Raw genomic sequence first — 20,153 nt, 5'->3', positions numbered from 1 at the left:
GGCCCATATCAAAGGATATTTTTATATGTAATATTTTTAATGTTACGAGGAGGAATAGAAAATCCATGAATTTTCACATAAAGCTAAATTCTGTTCAATCATACATAAACCAGTTGGGTTTACGACTACCATTGTCCCGCTAGAGTCGTTAACGGTCCATCTTCAAAGGATGGGAGGAATACGTGTGCGCCATCACAGAATCCAGTACTGTCTGCACGATGCAACCAACGCATTTTGATCTGTAGATTAGCCGAAATGGACTAGTGGCAACACTAGAGGTGTCAGCTGTGGCCCAGTAGGCTGCACACTCGCTTCTGAGCCAGAAGATTGGTGGGTTCAAAGTCCCACTCCACAGACTTGACCACAGAAATCCAGTGCAGTGCTGAGGGAGCTGTCGGAGGTGCCATCTTTCGGATGAGATGTTAAACCAAGGTCCCATCTGCTCTCAGGTGGACATAAAAGATCCCACGGCACTATTTCAAAGAAGAGCAGGGGGAATTATCCCCGGTGTCCTGGCCAATATTTATCCCTCAATCAGCATCACTTAAAAAAAAAACCCAGACTATCTGCTCATTATCACATTGCTGTTTGTGGGGGCTTGCTGTGCACAAGTTGGCTGCCGCGTTTCCTACATTACAACAGTGACTACACTCCAAAAATACTTCATTGGCTGTAAGTCACTTTGGGACTTTTTGAGGTTGTGCAAGGTGCTATATAAATGCAGGCTTTCTTTTCTTATTCTTTTTAAAACAAGTATATTCTTGAAATCTGCTGTTCAATCTAAACAGAGAAGGGGGCATACCCAGAGTACCAGCAGCCAGAACACATTGTCCAACTCCTTCCAACGGAATTTGCTCTGCAATATAAACACATATAAATGCAATTTAGTGGTGTGTCATCTGGACCTGAAGCATAATAAAGGGTTACATAAATGCGATGTGTCGAAAATATCCCATCTACAAAAGCCCTGTTGCATTTCGAAGTCTTTGAAGCCACTCATTGCTTAATAATGTATTGGCACATTCCCAGGCCGATGGCCTGAACACCTAATCTAGTCTATTCTGAGCGTTGCTATGGAAATGGGAACAGGATGGGCACAAGAGAGAGGAAAGAGATGGGAACGCTGAACTACATTGAGAAGAATGAGACGAGAAATGTTGCTGTCGGCTTAACACTGGCAGTAGAAGCATTCATCACATTGCAAGGTTTCTCTAACCTAATAAGAACATAAGAGCATAAGAAATAGGAGCAGGAGTAGGCCATATAGCCCCTCGAGCCTGCTCTGTCATTCAACACCATCATGGCTGATCCAATCATGGACTCAGGTCCACTTCTCATAACCCTTATTCCATTATCATTTAAGAAACTGTTTTTTCTGTCTTAAATTTATTCAATGTCCCAGCTTCCACAGCTCTCTGAGGCAGCGAATCCCACAGATACACAGCCCTCTGAGAAGAAATTTCTCCTCGGCTCAGTTTTAAATGGGCGGCCCCTTATTCTAAGATCATGTCCTCTAGATCGAGTCTCCCCCATCAGTGGAAACATCCTCCCTCCATCCACCTTGTCAAGCCCCCTCATAATCTTATTCGTTTCGATAAGATCACCCCTCATTCTTCTGCATACTATCCTTTTGTGTTTCATGCACAAGTACCCCCAGGACCCGCTGTACTGCAGCACTTTGCAATTTTTCTCCATTTAAATAATAACTTGCTCTTTGATTTTTTCTGCCAAAGTGCATGACCTCACACTTTCCAACATTATACTCCATCTGCCAAATTTTTGCCCACTCACTTAGCCTGACTATCTCCTTTTGCAGATTTTTTTGTGTCCTCCTCAGACATTGCTTTTCCTCCCATCTTTGTATCGTCAGCAAACTTGGCTGCGTTACACTCGGTACCTTCCTCCAAGTCAGGAATATAGATTGTAAATAGTTGGGGTCCCAGCACTGATCCCTGCGGCACCCCACTAATTACTGGTTGCCAACCAGAGAATGAACCATTTATCCCGACTCTCTGTTTTCTGTTCGTTAGCCAATCCTCTATCCATGCTAATATATTACCCCCAACCCCGTGAACTTTTATTTTGTGCAGTAACCTTTTATGTGGCACCTTGTCAAATGCCTTCTGGAAGTCCAAATACACGACATCCACTGGGTCCCCTTTATTCACCCTGTTTGTTACATCCTCAAAGAATTCCGGCAAATTTGTCAAACATGACTTCCCCTTCATAAATCCATGCTGACTCTGCCTGACCGAATTTTGCTTTTCCAAATGTCCTGCTACTGCTTCTTTAATAATGGACTCCAACATTTTTGCAACCACAGATGTTAGGCTAACTGGTCTATAGTTTCCTGCTTTTTGTCTGCCTCCCTTTTTAAATAGGGGCGTTACATTTGCAGTTTTCCAATCTGCTGGGACCTTCCCAGAATCAAGAGAATTTTGGTAATCTCTTCAACAATGTGCAAGGTGCACAAGGAATATTTCATTTCTGTGCCCAGCCACACATGGTTAGAACAGTGCTCCTATTTACACTCCTAGCAGCTGAGCGGCAGATTGGACTTGTTTGCAACAACGAATATTGGCCTGAAATTCCGGACGAATGCCTCCGACCGGAGAATTTTTCCAAAAGTACCTGGTGGTCCCGGAGGAGCGTGAGATTCCGCTGGGAGGCCTTCTCTTCCCGCTGCGGAGCGCGCTCCCGTCCTCCAGGTTCCCACGGAGACGGTGCAGTCACGTGTGACTGCTCAGCCAATCAGGTACTGTATTCTCAATTAATAGCAATGGGAACTCTATCTACGAGCTCTCATTGCTATTAATTAAGAAAAAAAACCAAACACAATTAACACCAAATTAAAAATTAAAAAAACAAATCACATCATTAAAATTAATTTAAATTAAAATTATTAACTATTTTAGAGAACATTTTTTTTCCCCGAGTTTATAAAAAGTTTTTTAAATTATGGTTTAAAATTAATTTAATGTAGTGGGCAGGGTTTTCAAAAATAAAATGTGTTTTAAAAATGTTTTGTTTTAAGTGTGTTTTAAAACTCTTACGCCTATAACAGTAGGCTATACGCCTGCTTTTATCAGGCGCAAGAGCTTTGGGGATATATGCTGGGCAAGATATGGGTAAATCCCGCAATCTTGCCCTTGTTAATGTCCTCGCTCCCGAGATGTGGAGGATCTGTCGAGCTCGAGCTTGACAGTTCGGAAAAGCCATTTTTCAGCGCACGCTCATTGTGCGCTGAAAACCGGCTTTTGCGATGCCTTCCCGGGTCATACACACTCCGTACGGACCCCGGGAGGCCGGGATTTGTGGGCCATTATCTTTGTATGTTCGTTTTGCTAATTCGCTGCCTTGAAAGAGATTTCCAAGGTTGCACTTAAAATGGAGGTGCTGAGTTAAGGCGACCACATGTCCATTTTCCGGGGATGGTCCTTGGATGAGAGACTGTGTCCCCCCCGGGAAAACAATGTCACCCAAAGAGTCCCCGGTTCAGGAAACACGTCCCCGAATACACGCCCGGGTTCAAATCAATCCTCACCTGACCCTGAGCTGTCCTGCGGCCAGTCAATCAAGTGGGCGGGTCTGTGCGGCAGGGCGGGCTCTGATTGGTGGAAGGGATGTCAATCTCCTGTTTTCAACCAGGGCGGAATCACTGAGGGACTTTAATTTATGCCAAGATCGCACTCTGGCCGTGGTACGCGTGCTCCCAATCACTCCGCCACCTCACAGAATCCCCGGATAGTTATGTGAAGTTCGGTTGCACAGGAATTGGCCCCGGAGCCAACAGCCTATTATTCGGGCGGAACGCTCTGGCGTTGCTTTTTGCGGCTTCAGTTTGCATCAAGGTAACAAAAAGGTTTGCCATACTACGCTGTGCAACCTACATTTTCCGTTCTGGCTACTTTACTATGCTGTTGGGCCTCGCATTCGGTTTTCGGAAATATGGTCACCCTACGCTGAGCGGGTGTAAAAATGGCATTAAAGCGGGATTAATGGTGACTTATTTTGTTGACAGGATGAGGATCTTTTCCCTCAGGAGGGTGTGATGGACAGCACGGAAGCACTGCAGATAGATCCTGCCACTGAGGCCTATGGAGCAGCCCCTGAAGTAAGTTCATCAGAACGCTCTGATCGTGGCTAATTTAGAATGGAGGAGGTTAAGTGGCCCTCTAGAGGAGTCCAACGCAAACTTAATCCAATAATAACGAGATACCGGATGGGTTTTTCAATTACCAGTCAGGAATCCAATGATAAGGTTACAAAAATGGCACCGTAAGATGCAGAACTGAACTTCGAGTGGTCTACAGCCACTATAGAAACATTGGCCACTGGAATTTAGAAGAATGAGAGGTGATCTCATAGAAACATAAAATTCTGACGGGTTTAGACAGGTTCGATGCAGGAAGAATGTTCCCGATGTTGGGGAAGTCCAGAACCAGGGGTCACAGTCTAAGGATAAGGGGTAAGCCATTTAGGACCGAGATGAGGAGAAACTTCTTCACTCAGACAATTGTGAACCTGTGGAATTCTCCACCACAGAAAGTTGTTGAGGCCAGTTCGTTTGCTACATTCAAAAGGGAGTTAGATGTGACCCTTATGGCTAAGGGGATCAAGGGGTATGGAGAGAAAGCAGGAATTGGATACTGAAGTTGCATGATCAGCCATGATCATATTGAATGGTGGTGCAGGCTCGAAGGGCCGAATAGCCTACTCCTGCACCTATTTTCTATGTTTCTAGGGTCCCGAGTTTGGTGAAACCTTAGTCCCGCCCAAGTACTGTCCAAAGTTCCCGACGGTACTTTGGGCGGAAGTTTTGTGAAAAAATGTGGGAAAGACCCGCCCAGCGGCAAAAATGGGCCGATTCTGGGCGGCAGCGGGCGGTAGGTGCAATTCTGGGCAGCAAATGCGATCCTCGGCAAAGTACCGCTAATGCTAGAGTCGGGCCCAGGGAGGGGAGGGAACGGATCAAATAAGAGGTTTTCAAACCAATAAAAAAATTAATACCAGAAATCCTTCAGGGGACCCCTTCGATCTAAATCCCCGCAAAAGAAATAAAGAAAAGAATTGCACTCACCTTTTTTTGCAAGTCTTCATACTTAGCGTTCAGGTAAGGCCTGCCTCCACGTGGCGGTGTCTTCTGCTGCTGGAGCGGAGGGCCGGCCGGACCAAACTGGGGACTCAGCGGGCGGGAGGACTCTTGTAGGCGCTGCACGCCAGCGGACGGTCTCCAGCGGTCTCCTCTCCCCGCCGGCGTGAGGCCCTGACCAAACTCGCTCGGAGAGCAGAGCGCCCAGAAAACAACGAGACGGCTGAGAAAACTTCTCGGCCCAGCGTGTCCGCGCCGGTCGACAAAGCTCGCCAGCCTAATCCCACTTTCCACCTCTTGGTCCGTAGCCCTGTAGGTTACAGTACTTCCACTGTACATCCACGCACTTTTTAAATGAGGTGAGGGTTTCTGCCTCTACTAAGCTTTGAGGCAGTGAGTTTCAGATCCCCGCCATGGGTGAAGAAATTTCCCCTCAAATCCCCTCTAAACCTCCTCCTAATTACCTTAAATCTATGCCCCTGGTTGTTGACATATTGGCTTTGGAGGGAGTGCAGCATAGGTTTGCCAGAATGATACCTGGACTTCAAGGGTTAAGTTATGAAGAGAGTTTTACAGCACAGAAGGAGGCCATTCGGCCCATCGTGTCCGTGCCGGCCGACAAAGAGCTATCCAGCCTAAACCCACTTTCCAGCTCTTGGTCCGTAGCCCTGTAGGTTACGGCACTTCAATTGCACTTTCAAGTACTTTTTAAATATGGTGAGGGTTTCTGCCTCTACCACCCTTTCAGGCAGTGAGTTCCACACCCCCACACCCTCTGGGTGAAGAAATTTCCCCTCAAATCCCCTCTAAACCTCCTACCAATTACTTTAAATCTATGCCCCCTGGTTGTTGACCCCTTTGCTATGGGAAATAGGTCCTTCTTATCCACTCTATCTAGGCCCCTCATAATTTTATACACCTCAATAAGGTCTCCCCTCAGTCTCCTCTGTTCCAGCCTATCCAATCTTTCCTCATAGCTAACATTCTCCAGTCCAGGCAGCATCCTCGTAAATCTCCTCTGTACGCTCTCCAGTGCAATCACATCTTTCCTGTAATGTGGTGAACAGAACTGCACGCAGTGTTCTAGCAATGGCCTAACTATGACTGAAGGATGACTAACTCTGACACCTGACTGCGTATTACTGAGAGAAGAATTCAGAGGGCAATTTATTTTTCAAATGTACCTTCTCTTGGCCATTTACTGATTCCTGGACTGACAGGACTTCATATGGCAGGACTGACATATGAAGAAAGACTGGATCGACTAGGCTTATATTCACTGGAATTTAGAACAATGAGAGGGGATCTCATAGAAACATATAAAATTCTGACGGGATTGGACAGGTTAGATGCAGGAAGAATGTTCCCGATGTTGGGGAAGTCCAGAACCAGGGGTCACAGTCTAAGGATAAGGGGTAAGCCATTTAGGACTGAGATGAGGAGAAACTTCTTCACTCAGAGAATTGTGAACTTGTGGAATTCTCTACCACAGAAAGTTGTTGAGGAGAGTTCGTCAGATAGATTCAAAAGGGAGTTAGATGTGGCCCTTACGGCTAAAGGGGGATCAAGGGGTATGGAGCAAAAGCAGGAATGGGGTACTGAAGTTGCATGATCAGCTATGATCATATTGAATGGTGGTGCAGGCTCGAAGGGCCAAATGGCCTACTCCTGCACCTATTTTCTTTATTTCTATGTATGCAGCAGTAATGGGAGCAGAGTTAGAAGTCCTGTGCAGTGACTTCAGTTTTTATTTTATTCTACAGTTACTTCATATTTTTAAATCGGTGTTCCCCCTGCCCTCTCTTAAAGGCTTGGGCACAGTTCCATGGACCGAGGCAGCTCTACAACCTATTGCCCAAAGGCCATTCTTTATGAATTACTCTGGATCGTGAGTACAGGCATGGTTAGTCGATAGAGTAGATGTGGAGAAACTCTTTCCACTTGTGGGTGAGTTCAGAACACGGGAGCATAAATATAAAATAGCCACTGTAATGTATTTGCTTCAAGGGTTCTTTGCTTAAGAATTTGTAGCAACACATTGCCACTAAGAACGAGTTGGTTTATTAGCAAAGATTTAAACATCACACTACACATTACCAGTTCATCCACCAGGCTCACAACCACCTGCCTCATCGTGGATCCCCCGAACCCAACTGGCTGGGGTTTTATTGAGTCTTGTGAACATCACATGGCTGGCTAAACCACTCACAACTCAACAGCTCTACAACTATTTTTGTAGAAAAGAATCAAGTGCCCCCCTGATTAAAGGGGGGGTCACACTCCAAAATCTTTTCAGGTGCCCTCGCTTTTATTTTTCCTGAGGGCACCAAAACATAAATTATACAAGTGCCCCCTGGCTAAAAAAGGGGGGGGGTGCAATAAAACCGTCAAACTTAAATAAATTAAACTTTTGACGTGGTTCAAATTAAAATTTGGTTGACGTGGGTGACGATGCTCTCCAGTCCCTCCGGCGCCCACCTCTCGTGGAAGGCCACGAGCGTACCGGTGGACACCGCGTGCTCCATCTCCAGGAACACCCTGGCTCATCAACAGCTCTACAACTCTTTTGGTTGTAAACAAATTAACCAATTAAATCAAGTGCCCCCCTGATTAAAGGGGGAGGACACTCCACACATTTTTCAAGCTCTACAAACCTGTGAGCACTCTCACTGCTGCATACATTACAGCCGGGACCAACTGCAAGTAGAACCATCCTTCTGGGTGTGGTTGTTTAGCGTGCAAGGGGGCTGTCTTTTGGGCTCATCCCGGGGAGGAAAGAGAAGTGGAGGAAGAGTTTTGTTGAATGCAGACTGACGTTTTTCTCCGGTTCCACCCTTTTTCTCTCCGTAGGACGAATACCAAGACTATGAGCCTGAAGCGTGAGTATCAACAGAAAAGACACACTGACCAAGAACTTTTTTTTTTCCTCTTTTCTCTTTTTCCACGTGGAAGTACTTAAACTCAGATGTTACTAGTTGTAAAATTATTTTTTCTTTTTAAGTCTGTTTTTATTTTACAGTGTACTTTGAAAGTCTTCCATCAGCTGTACTCAAGAGTGTTGTGGCTTTGGCCGGGCCCCATTCCAGTGATTCCCTCCCCACTGAAATGAGGGCCTGGGAGCAGACCCTTCTCTGTTCTGCAGACATTTTGTGTTTGAGGTTCAACAGTGCGAAACTGCCTATTTGTCTACTGCTATGTAAAAAATGAAAGACGTGTGTGTGTGTGTAAGATGTCTCTGTTTGTGTGTGTGTGTGTAACGTGGTGTTACATATTTACTGCAATGTTTTCTATATACGATGGTACTGTTTGCTGAGAACTCTGTTGTGTGTACAATGTATGCAATGGTCAGCGTGGAGCTATGCACATTACAAGTATCTACTGTGACACTGAAAATCAGTTTGTGCTGGTGGTTTCTGACGAGTGTATGTAAATATCTGGTGTTTCTGTGAAACCAATTAAACTGAATATGCAAAACTCAAGCAACCGTGCAGTCTGTTTCACTAAGCATGTTGCAGCAATGCATACAAACATAGAAACATAGAAAATAGGTGCATGAGTACGCCATTCGGCCCTTCGAGCCTGCACTGCCATTCAATATGATCATGGCTGATCATGCAACCTCAGTACCCGACCCCTGCCTTCTCTCCATACCCCCTGATTCCTTTAGCCGTAAGGGCCACATCTAACTCCCTTTTGAATATGTCCAACGAACTGGACTCAACAACTTTCTGTGGTAGAGAATTCCACAGGTTCACAATTCTCTGGGTGAAAAAGTTTCTCCTCATCTCGGTCCTATATGGCTTACCCCTTATCTTTGGACTGTGATCCCTGGTTCTGGACTTCACCAACATCAGGAACATTCTATCTGCACCAAACCTGTCCAGACCCGTCAGAATTTTATAAGTGTCTATGAGATCCCCTCTCATTCTTCGAAATTCCAGTGAGTATGAGCCTAGCCGATCCAGTCTTTCCTCATATGTCAGTCTTGCCATCCCGGAAATCTGTCTGGTGAACCTTCGCTGCATTCCCTCAATAGCAAGCACGTCCTTCCTCAGATTAGGAGACCAAAACTGCACTCAATACTCAAGGTGAGGCCTCACCAAGGCCCTGTACAACTGCAGTAAGACCTCCATGCTCATATACTCAAATACCCTCTCTATGAAGGCCAGCATGCCATTTGCTTTCTTCACTGCCTGTTGTACTTTCATGCCTACCTTCAATGACTGATGTACTATGATACCCAGCTCTCTTTGCGCCTTCCATTTTACTAATCTGTCACCATTCAGAAATGTGGCGAGGGCATAATGCATTGGGCCTGGCCGCATGGTACATGGGAATCCTGGCGTATTGTGCTGCGGTGAGGTTCCTATCTTAGCCGCGCTGCCATCAGGAAGAAGCCTGGGATGACACACACTTCTCCAGAGACAAGGAGAGCTGGTGAAACGGCCGGACATGTGGCGGATTAAATTTAAAGCAGAAAAGTGCAAAGTGATGCATTTTGGTGAGAAGAACGTGGGAAGCAACATAAACTAAAGGGTGCAATCCTACAGGAAGTGCATGAATAGAGAGACCTGGGGGGATATGTGCACAAATCGTTAAAGGTAGCAGGTTACATAGAAACATACAAACATAGAAAATAGGTGCAGGAGAAGACCATTCGGCCCTTCGAGCCTGCACCACCATTCAATAAGATCATGGCTGATCATTCCCTCAGTACCCCTTTCCTGCTTTCTCTCCATACCCCTTGATCCCTTTCGCCGTAAGGGCCATATCTAACTCCCTCTTGAATATATCCAATGAACTGGCAGGGAATTCCACAGGTTAACAACTCTCTGAGTGAAGAAGTTTCTCCTCATCTCAGTCCTAAATGGCCTACCCCTGATTCTGGACTTCCCCAACAACGGAAACAATTTACCCGCACCTAACCTGTCCCAACCCGTCAGAATCTTGTGTGTTTCTATGAGATCCCCTCTCATCCTTCTAAACTCCAATGTATAAAGATCCAGTCTCTCCTCATATATCAATCCGGCCATCCCGGGAATCAGTCTGGTGAACCTGCGCTGCATTCCCTCAATCTCAAGAACGTCCTTCCTCAGATTAGGAGATCAAAATTGAACACAAATTTCCAGGTGAGGCCTCACCAAGGCCCTTTACAACTGCAGTAAGACCTCCCTGCTCCTATACTCAAATCCCCTAGCTATGAAGGCCAACATACCATTTGCCTTCTTTACCGCCTGCTGTACCTGTATGCCAACTTTCAATGACTGATGAACCATGACACCCAGGTCTCGTTGCACCTCCCCATTTCCTAATCTGCCACCATTCAGATAATATTCTGTCTTCGTGTTTTTGCCACCAAAGTGGATAACCTCACATTTATCCACATTATACTGCATCTGCCATGCATTTGCCCACTCACCTAACCTGTCCAAGTCACCCTGCAGCCTCTTAGCATCCTCCTCACAGCTCACACCGCCATCCAGTTTGGCGTCATCTGCAAACTTGGAGATATTACGCTCAATTCCTTCATCCAAATCATTGATGTATATTGTAAAGAGCTGGGGTCCCAGCACTGACCCCTGCGGCACACCACTAGTCACTGCCTGCCATTCTAAAAAGGACCCGTTTATCCCGACTCTCTGCTTCCTGTCTGCCAACCAGTTCTCTATCCACGTTAGTATATTACCCCCAATACTATGCGCTTTAATTTTGCACACCAATCTCTTGTGCGGGACCTTGTCAAAAGCCTTTTGAATATCCAGATACACCACATCCACTGGTTCTCCCTTGTCCACTCTGCTAGTTACATCCTCAAAAAATTCCAGAAGATTTGTCAAGCATGATTTCCCTTTCATAAATCCATGCTGACTTGGACCAATCCTGTCACTGCTTTCCGAATGCGCTGCTATTTCATCCTTAATAATTGATTCCAACATTTTCCCCACCACTGATGTCAGGCTAACCGGTCTATAATTACTCGCTTTCTCTCTCCCTCTCTTTTTAAAAAGTGGTGTTACATTAGCTCTGCTCCAGTCCATAGGAACTGATCCAGAGTCGATAGACTGTTGGAAAATGATCACCAATGCATCCACTATTTCTAGGGCCACTTCCTTAAGTACTCTAGGATGCAGACAATCAGGCACCGGGGATTTATTGGCCTTCATTCCCATCAATTATCCAACACAATTTCCCGTCTAATAAGGATATCCTTCAGTTCCTCCTTCTCACTAGACCCTCGGTCTCTTAGTACTTTCGGAAGGTTATTTGTGTCTTCCTTCGTGAAGACAGAACCAAAGTATTCGTTCAATTGGTCTGCCATTTCTTTGTTCCCCATTATAAATTCACCTGAATCCGACTGCAAGGGACCTATGTTTGTCTTCACTAATCTTTTTCTCTTCACATATCTATGGAAGCTTTTGTAGTCAGTTTTTATGTTCCCGGTAAGCTTCTTCTCGTACTCTATTTTCCCCCTCTTAATTAAACTCTTTGTCCTCCTCTGCTGAATTCTAAATTTCTCCCAGTCCTCCGGTTTGCTGCTTTTTCTGGCCAATTTATATGCCTCTTCTTTGGATTTAACACTAGCCTTGTTAGCCACGGTTGAGCCACCTTCCCCGTTTTATTTTTACTCCAGACAGGGATGTACAATTGCTGAAGTTCATCCATGTGATCTTTAAATGTTTGCCATTGCCTATCCACCGTCAAACCCTTTAAGTATCATTTGCCAGTCTACTCTAGCCAATTCACGCCTCAAACCATCGAAGTTACCTTTCCTTAAGTTCAGGACCCTAGTTTCCGAATTAACTGTGTCACTCTCCATCCTAATAAAGAATTCGACCATGTTATGGTCACTCTTCCCCAAGGGGTCTCGCACAACAAGATTGTTAATTAGTCCTTTCTCATTACAGATCACCAGTCTAGGATGGCCAGCTCCCTGGTTGATTCCTCGACATATTGGTCGAGAAAACCATCCCTAATACACTCCAGGAAATCCTCCTCCACCGCATTGCTACCAGTTTGGTTAGCCCAATCAATATGTAGATTAAAGTCACCCATGATAACTGCTGTACCTTTATTGCATGCATCCCATATTTCTTGTTTGATGCTGTCCTCAACCTTACTACTACTATTTGGTGGTCTGGACACAACTTCCACTAGCCTTTTCTGCCCCTTGGTATTCCGCAGCTCCACCCATACCGATTCCGCATCATCCAAGCTAATGTCCTTTCTTACTATTGCATTAATTTCCTCTTTAACCAGCAATGCCACCCTGCCTCCTTTTCCTTTCTGTCTATCCTTCCTAAATGTTGAATACCCCTGGATGTTGAGTTCCCAGCCTTGGTCACCCTGGAGCTATGTCTCCGTGATGCCAATTACATCATACCCGTTAACTGCTATCTGCGCAGTTAATTCGTCCACCTTATTCTCAATACTCCTCGCATTGAGGCACAGAGCCTTCAGGCTTTCTAACACACTTTGCCCCTTTCGAATTTTGCTGTAATGTGGCCCTTTTTGCTTTCTGCCTTAGGTTTCTCTGCCCTCCACTTTTACTTTTCTTCTATCTTTTGCTTCTGCCTCCATTCTACTTCCCTCTGTCTCCCTGCATAGGTTCCCATCCTTAATTGGCAGACCAATTGAACAAATACTTCGGTTCTGTGTTCACAAAGGAAGACACGAATAACCTTCCGAATGTACTAGGGGACAATGGGTCTCGTGAGAAGGAGGAACTGAGAGATATCCTTATTCGGTGGGAAATTGTGCAAGGGAAATTGATGGGATTGAAGGCTGATAAATCCCCGGGGCTTGATAGTTTGCATCCCAGAGTACTTAAGGAAGTGGCCCGAGAAATAGTGGATGGATTGGTGATCATTTTCCAACAGTCGATTGAAGCTGGATCAGTTCTATGGACTGGGGGGTATCTAATGTAACACCACTTTTTAAAAAAGGAGGGAGAGAGAAAACGGGTAATTATAGACCGGTTAGCCTGATATCAGTAGTGGCGAAAATGTTGGAATCAGTCATTAAGGATGAATAACAATGCATTTGGAAAGCAGTGACAGGATCAGTCCAAGTCAGCATGGATTTATGAAAGGGAAATCATGTTTGACAAATCTTCTGGAATTTTTTGAGAATGTAACTAGCAGAGTGGACAAGGGAGAACCAGTGGATGTGGTGTATTTGGACTTTCAAAAGGCTTTTGACACGGTCCTGCACAAGAGATTGTTGTGCAAAGTCAAAGCACATGGTATTGGGGGTAATGTACTGACGTGGATAGAGAACTGGTTGGCAGACAGGAAGCAGAGAGTCGGGATAAACGGGTCCTTTTCAGAATGGCAGGCGGTGACTAGTGGGGTGTCGCAGGGCTCAGTGCTGGGACCCCAGCTCTTTACAATATACATTAATGATTTGGATGAAGGAATTGAGTGTAATATCTCCTAGTTTGCAGATGACACTAAACTGGGTGGCGGTGTGAGCTGTGAGGGGGACGTTAAGAGGCTGCAGGCTGACTTGGACAGGTTAGGTGAGTGGGCAAATGCATGGCAGATACAGTATAATGTGGATAAATGTGAGGTTATCCATTTTGGGGGCAAAAACACGAAAGCAGAATATTATCTGAATGGCGGTGGATTAGGAAAAGGGGAGGTGCAACGAGACCTGGATGTTATGGTTCATCAGTCATTGAAGGTTGGCATGCAGGTACAACAGGCAGTGAAGAAGGCAAATGGTATGTTGGCCTTCATAGCTAGGGGATTTGAGTATAGGAGCAGGGAGGTCTTACTGCAGTTGTACAGGGCCTTGGTGAGGCCTCACCTGGAATATTGTGTTCAGTTTTGGTCTCCTAATCTGAGGAAGGATGTTGTTGCTATTGAGGGAGTGCAGCGAAGGTTCACCAGACTGATTCCCGGGATGGCAGGACTGACATATGAGGAGAGATTGGATCAACTGGGCCTTTATATATTGGAGTTTAGAAGGATGAGAGGGGATCCCATAGAAACTTAGAAGATTCTGACGGGACTGGACAGGTTAGATGCGGGAAGAATGTTCCCGATGTTGGGGAGGTCCAGAACCAAAGGACATAGTATTAGGATAAGGGGTAAGCCATTTAGGACTGATATGAGGAGAAACTTCTTCAATCAGAGAGTTGTTAACCTGTGGAGTTCCCTGCCGCAGAGAGTTGTTGATGCCAGTTTATTGGATATATTCAAGAGGGAGTTAGATATGGCCCTTACGGCTAAGGGGATCAAGGGGTATGGAGAGAAAGCAGGAAAGGGGTACTGAAGGAATGATCAGCCATGATCTTATTGAATGGCGGTGCAGGTTTGAAGGGCCAAATGGCCTACTCCTGCACCTATTGTCTTTGTTTCAATGTTTCTATCCCCCTGCCGTATTAGTATAACTCCTCCCCAACAGCACTAGCAAACACTCCCCCTAGGACATTGGTTCCGGTCCTGCCTAGGTGCACACCGTCCGGTTTGTACTGGTCCCATCTTCCCCAGAACTGGTTCCAATGTCCCAGGAATTTGAATCCCTCCCTGCTGCACCACTCCTCAAGCCACGTATTCATCTGAGCTATCCTGCAATTCCTACTCTGACTAGCATGTGGCACTGGTAGCAATACTGAGATTACTACTTTTGAGGTCCTACTTTTTAATTTAGCTCCCAGCTCCCTAAATTCGTTTTGTAGGACCTCATCCCTTTTTTTACCTATATCGTTGATACCTGTATGTGCCACGACAACTGGCTTTTCACTCTCCCTTTTCAGAATGCACTGCACCCGCTCTGAGACATCCTTGACCCTTGCACCAGGGAGGCAACATACCATCCTGGAGTCTCGGTTGCGGCCGCAGAAACGTCTATCTATTCCCCTTACAATTGAATCCCCTATCACTATAGCTCTCCCACTCTTTTTCCAGCCCTCCTGTGCAGCAGAGCCACCCATGGTGCCATGAACTTGGCTGCTGTTGCCCTCCCCTGGTGAGTCATCCCCCTCAACAGTACCCAAAGTGGTGTATCTGTTTTGCAGGGGGATGATCGCAGGGGACCCCTGCACTACCTTCCTTGCACTGCTCTTCCTGTTGGTCATCCATTCCCTATCTAGCTGTGTACCCTTTTCCTACGGTAAGACCAACTCACTAAACGTGCTATTCACGTCATTTTCAGCATCGTGCATGCTCCAGAGTGAATCCACCTGTAGCTCCAGTGCCGCAATGCGGTCTGTCAGGAGCTGCAGCCGGATACACTTGCCGCACACGTAGTCGTCAGGGACACCGGAAGTGTCCCTGACTTCCCACATAGTACAGGAGGAGCATAACATGTGTCCGAGCTGTCCTGCCATGACTTAAACCCTAGATAAACTTAATTTGGCAACAACAAGGCTAAAAGAAAAGAAAAAGAAAAACTACTTACCAATCACCAGCCAATCACTTATCCCCTTGGCTGTGACATCACCTTTCGATTTCTTTCTACTTCTTTTTTGCCTTCTCATCCTGCTGCAGCTGCACAAGCCATGCCTCCTCGATCTCCCGCTAGGCCTTTTTATAGGCCTCAGATGCTGCCCCGGACTCCCGCCTCCTCGACTGCCTCCTCGATCTCCCGCTGGGCCTTTTTATAGGTTGAGAAAGCGGTTAAAAAAGCTTGCATAAGAACATAAGAAATAGGAGCAGGAGTAGGCCATATGACCACTCGAGCCTGCTCCGCCATTCAATAAGATCATGGCTGATCCGATCATGGACTCAGCTCCACTTCCCCGCCCGCTCCCCATAACCCATTAATCCCTTATTGGTTAAGAAACTGTCTATCTCTGTCTTAAATTTATTCAAGGTCCCAGCTTCCACAGCTCTCTGAGGCAACGAATTCCACAGATTTACAACCCTCTGAGAGAAGAAATTCCTCCTCATCTCAGTTTTACATGGGCAGCCCTTTATTCTAAGATCATGCCCCCTAGTTCTAGTCTCCCCTATCAGTGGAAACATCCTCTCTACATCCACCTTGTCAAGCCCCCTCATAATCTTATACATTTCGATAAGATCACCTCTTATTCTTCTGAATTCCAATGAGTAGAGGCCCAACCTCCTCAACCTTTCCTCATAAGTCAATCCCCTCATCTCCGGAATCAACCTAGTGAACCTTCTCTGAACTGCCTTCAAAGTAAGTATATCCTTTCGTAAATATGGAAACCAAATCTATACGCAGTATTTCAGATGTGGCCTCACCAATACCCTGTACCACTGTAGCAAGACTTCCCTGCTTTTATACTCCATCCCCTTTGCAATAAAGGCCAAGATTCCATTGGCCTTCCTGATCACTTGCTGTAGCTGCATACTATCCTTTTGTATTTCATGCACAAGTACCCCCAGGTCCCACTGTACTGCAGCACTTTGCAATTTTTCACCATTTAAATAATAACTTGCTCTATATTACGGGAACCTGGGCTTTATATTGAGGCAAAGAGTGCAAAAACAAGCAGGTTATGATGAACCTTTATAAAACACTGGGTCGGCCTCGACTGGAGCTTTGTGTCCAATTCTGGGCACCACACTCTAGGAAGGATGTGCAAGTCTTGGAGAGGGTGCAGAAAATATTTACGAGAATGATTCCAGGGATGAGGTTACTTCAGTTACGTGGATAGATTGGAGAAGCTGGAGTTGTTCTCCTTGGAGCAGAGAAGGTTGGGAGGAGATTTGACCAAGGTGTTCAAAATCATGAGGGGTCTGGACAGAGTAGATAGAGAGAAACTGTTCCCATTTGCAAGGGCTGAGAACCAGAGGACACAGATTTAAGATGATTGGCAAAAGAACCAAAGGCGACATGAGGAAAAACTTTTTTACGCAGCGAGTGGTTAGGATCTGGAATGCACGGCCTGAGAGGGTGGTGGAGGCAGACTCAATCGTGGCTTTCAAAATGGAATTGGATAAGTATCTGGAGCAAAGAAACTTGCAGGGCAATGGGAAAAGGGCGGGGGGAGTGGGACTTGCTGAAGTGCTCTTGCAGAGAGCCGGCACGGGCTCGATGGGCCGAATGGCCTCCTTCTGTGCTGTAACCATTCTATGATTCTTTGAGAATAAAAGCCTGTATATCAGAGTGGCCAGCTTCATGGTGATGTTGGTGGAGCCTTGGGAGTATATTACTCAGTTGCCCAGACATGGAAGGTATGTGACATATGGAAACTGAAGAAAAAAGGGAAGTAACTCCTAAAAAATGACCTCTTAACTTAAAATACCAGAGTTAAATGGGATCTGTACTGCAAACAGGGTCCCTTTCACTGGAGGTTTCACTCCATTAAAGCAGGCTATTATTGTTGCAGTGCGGACCGATAACAGGAGTGTTTCACTATGCGTAGTAGGTGTGGGAACGTTTGGGAACGTTTAATTTTCAAATAAAGTTGGGCTTCTAGCTGGGTGTGAGATCTGCCGCCGAGCTTTTCCACCGGTCTCCCCTCTGCACCAGTTTCCACGCGGGCTGCAGCCGGCGGGAGGGGTGTACCGCCGGGAACCGCCCGCTGACGTCCTCGGGCGGGCCAAGTAAGTGCAAGTGTCCTCCCGCCCGCCGAGCTGCCAGATTAGTGCGGACGGGAGTCGGGGCCAGCGGGGGGGAAGAACCGCTGCGTGGAGGCAGGTCTAACCCTGACGGTAAGTACAAGACCTACAAAAAAAACATTGTTACTGAACATCTTTAATTTTTTTTTCAACAGGGTCTTACCTGTATGGGCTCCCCTGAAGGTGTTCCAGTGGTTTTTTTTCTGATGATTTTATTTTTCAGGTCTTCCACCCTCCCTGGGCCTGACTCCATCCTCGTCGGCATTTGGCCGGCAATCGCATTTGCCGTCGCGATTGAGAGCTCCCGTCCGTTGCCGCCCAGATTGACGGCGTAAGCTGTTATTTGGCCGCCGGGTGGTACTGCCACCTCTTTTAGAGGGAGCCTCCTGGCAAAGTACCGCCCGGTCTCTCGGCGGCCATCAGCGGTCCTTTGGGTAGCACATGGACTTCACCAATTTCAGGGCCATAGAGTGGTAGCAAAGCTCAGTGCCTGATCCATTGTTACATGGTTTTAAATAAATCATAAACCATTCTCACCAGGCTTGGAACATAATTGTTGTACGGTCTAAAATCAACAGGATAAGGGGTAAGCCACTTAGGACCGAGATGAGGAGAAACTTCTTCACTCAGAGAATTGTGAACCTGTGGAATTCTCTACCACAGAAAGTTGTTGAGGCCAATTCGTTAGATATATTCAAAAGGGAGTTAGATGTGGCATTTACAGCTAAAGGGATCAAGGGGTATGGAGAGAAAGCAGGAATGGGGTACTGAAGTTGCATGGTCAGCCATGATCTTATTGAATGGTGGTGCAGGCTCGAAGGGCCGAATGGCCTGCTCCTGCACCTATTTTCTATGTTTCTATGTTATGAAAATCTGCTCTGATTTCTCATTCAGAACCACATCGCGTTTGTCACTCTGCAAACACACTACTTCCCCAGGCAAAGCCACTCTTTGCTCAACCAGGTCCCCAGGCACATTTCCAGGGCGATAGCCTGAACAGCAGATCATGGGGTGGAAATTCGGTGTGTTGCCGCCTCTGTTCACACCCCCGGAGGGGCGGTAATGGCGGCAGAAACAATGTCCGGGCTGGGGGTGGGCCAGCTTCCATCGCCCCGCTGGGACATTCGGTGCCGGGATTGTGGGGGCGCGGAGCAGTTCCACCCAGGGGAGGCGAGCCCGTGTGCAATGCACCCGGGTGCGACTCCGTTCTTAAATTTGTTTTCTGGGGGACCCAGTAGCGTGCCCGAGTGGGCCCGCCCGGGAAAGCAGCTGGTCCAAGCTGTTCTGACCACGGTGAGGGAAGGAGTGAATACCTGAGGTAAGTGTGATTGTTTGGTCTTTATTGTTGCGATGTATTTTTATGTGGAGTGAGCAAGGTATTGGGAATGTTTTTTGTGTTTTTTTGTGGGCGGGGGGGTGGGGGCGGGTTCCAAGGAAGCCTCTCTTCGGGCGCTCTGAGGCCGGCTCTTTAGCTCGGGATTTTCAGTTGCTCAGCCAGCCTAGTGCTCTAAGAGAGACGTGGAACTCCTCCCTTCGCGCTCTGCTCCACACTCACGCCCCAGCTGGTGAATTTTGTGGCTGCCGACGCAAACCATTTCCTGGCGCAATTAGCCCCCAACCGAATTTCCAGCCCCTAGCCTTTTATCAAGAAAATAAAGAGATGTGCGATCCTTAGGAGGTTAAAAGCGGGAATCGAAAACGGTGTAAAAGCTCTTAGGAAAAGCAGTGGTTTGAATCATAAAAGGGGTTGCAGAAAAAGGCTCTTAGAGGTGAAAGATGATTTGAACAGGAGGCAAAGATGGGCTGAATTTGCGACTCGGAATTTTGTTCAACATTTGTCAAAGACGTTTATTTTCCATCTGCAGATATTTTAGAGATTAATGCCTTACAGACATCCTCACATCATCGGAGGTCTTTCAGATGAGACGTTAAACTAAGGCCCCATCTGCTCTCTCAACTGGACGTTAAAGATCCCATGGCACTATTTCGAAGATGAGCAGAGGAGTTATCCCCGGTGTCCTGGGCAATATTTATCCCTCACTCAACATAACAAAAACAGATTATCTGCTCATTACCACATTGCTGTTTGTGGGAACTTGCGGTACGCAAATTGGCTGCCGTATTTCCTACATTACAACAGTGACTACGCTCCAAAAATACTTCATTGGCTGTAAAGCGCTTTGGGACGTCCGGTGGTCGTGAAAGGCGCTTTATAAATGCAAGTCTTTCTTTCTCACATCATTCACATGTATGTAAAAACAGGAAATGCTGGAAATCTCAGCAGGTCAGGCAGCATCTGTGGAGAGAAAAACAGAGTTAACGTTTTGGGTCGATGATCCTTCGTCAGAACTGGAGAGTGTTCGAAAAGAGCACATTCTTAAGCACTGATAGGGGACCAAAGGCAAGGCAGATTGGAGAGACAAAAGGGATTGAAATGGTAATGATGGAGGTTAGAAAAAGGTTAATCTCGATTGGGTGTGAATGGTATAGTAATGAAGCTCTCTTCCACCCTATCACAGATCTTCCCT

General features: G+C 46.4%; 1 protein-coding gene across 1 annotated transcript in view; it reads left to right on the top strand.

Annotated features, from left to right (window-relative positions):
• Window positions 1–8,553, top strand: part of LOC139235005 (alpha-synuclein-like) — a 105,591-nt gene extending 97,038 nt beyond the window's left edge. The window contains exons 5-6 of the mRNA XM_070866076.1: window positions 4,022–4,114; window positions 7,943–8,553. Of these exons, the coding sequence (XP_070722177.1) occupies window positions 4,022–4,114; window positions 7,943–7,975 (126 nt within the window). The 3' untranslated portion in view covers window positions 7,976–8,553. The remainder of the gene's footprint in view (window positions 1–4,021; window positions 4,115–7,942) is intronic.
• The last annotated feature ends 11,600 nt before the right edge of the window (window positions 8,554–20,153 follow it).

This window comes from Pristiophorus japonicus, chromosome 2, assembly GCF_044704955.1.
Source record: "Pristiophorus japonicus isolate sPriJap1 chromosome 2, sPriJap1.hap1, whole genome shotgun sequence".
In the NCBI taxonomy this organism is placed as follows: domain Eukaryota; kingdom Metazoa; phylum Chordata; class Chondrichthyes; family Pristiophoridae; genus Pristiophorus; species Pristiophorus japonicus.
This window is presented reverse-complemented; position numbering and strand designations above follow the sequence as displayed.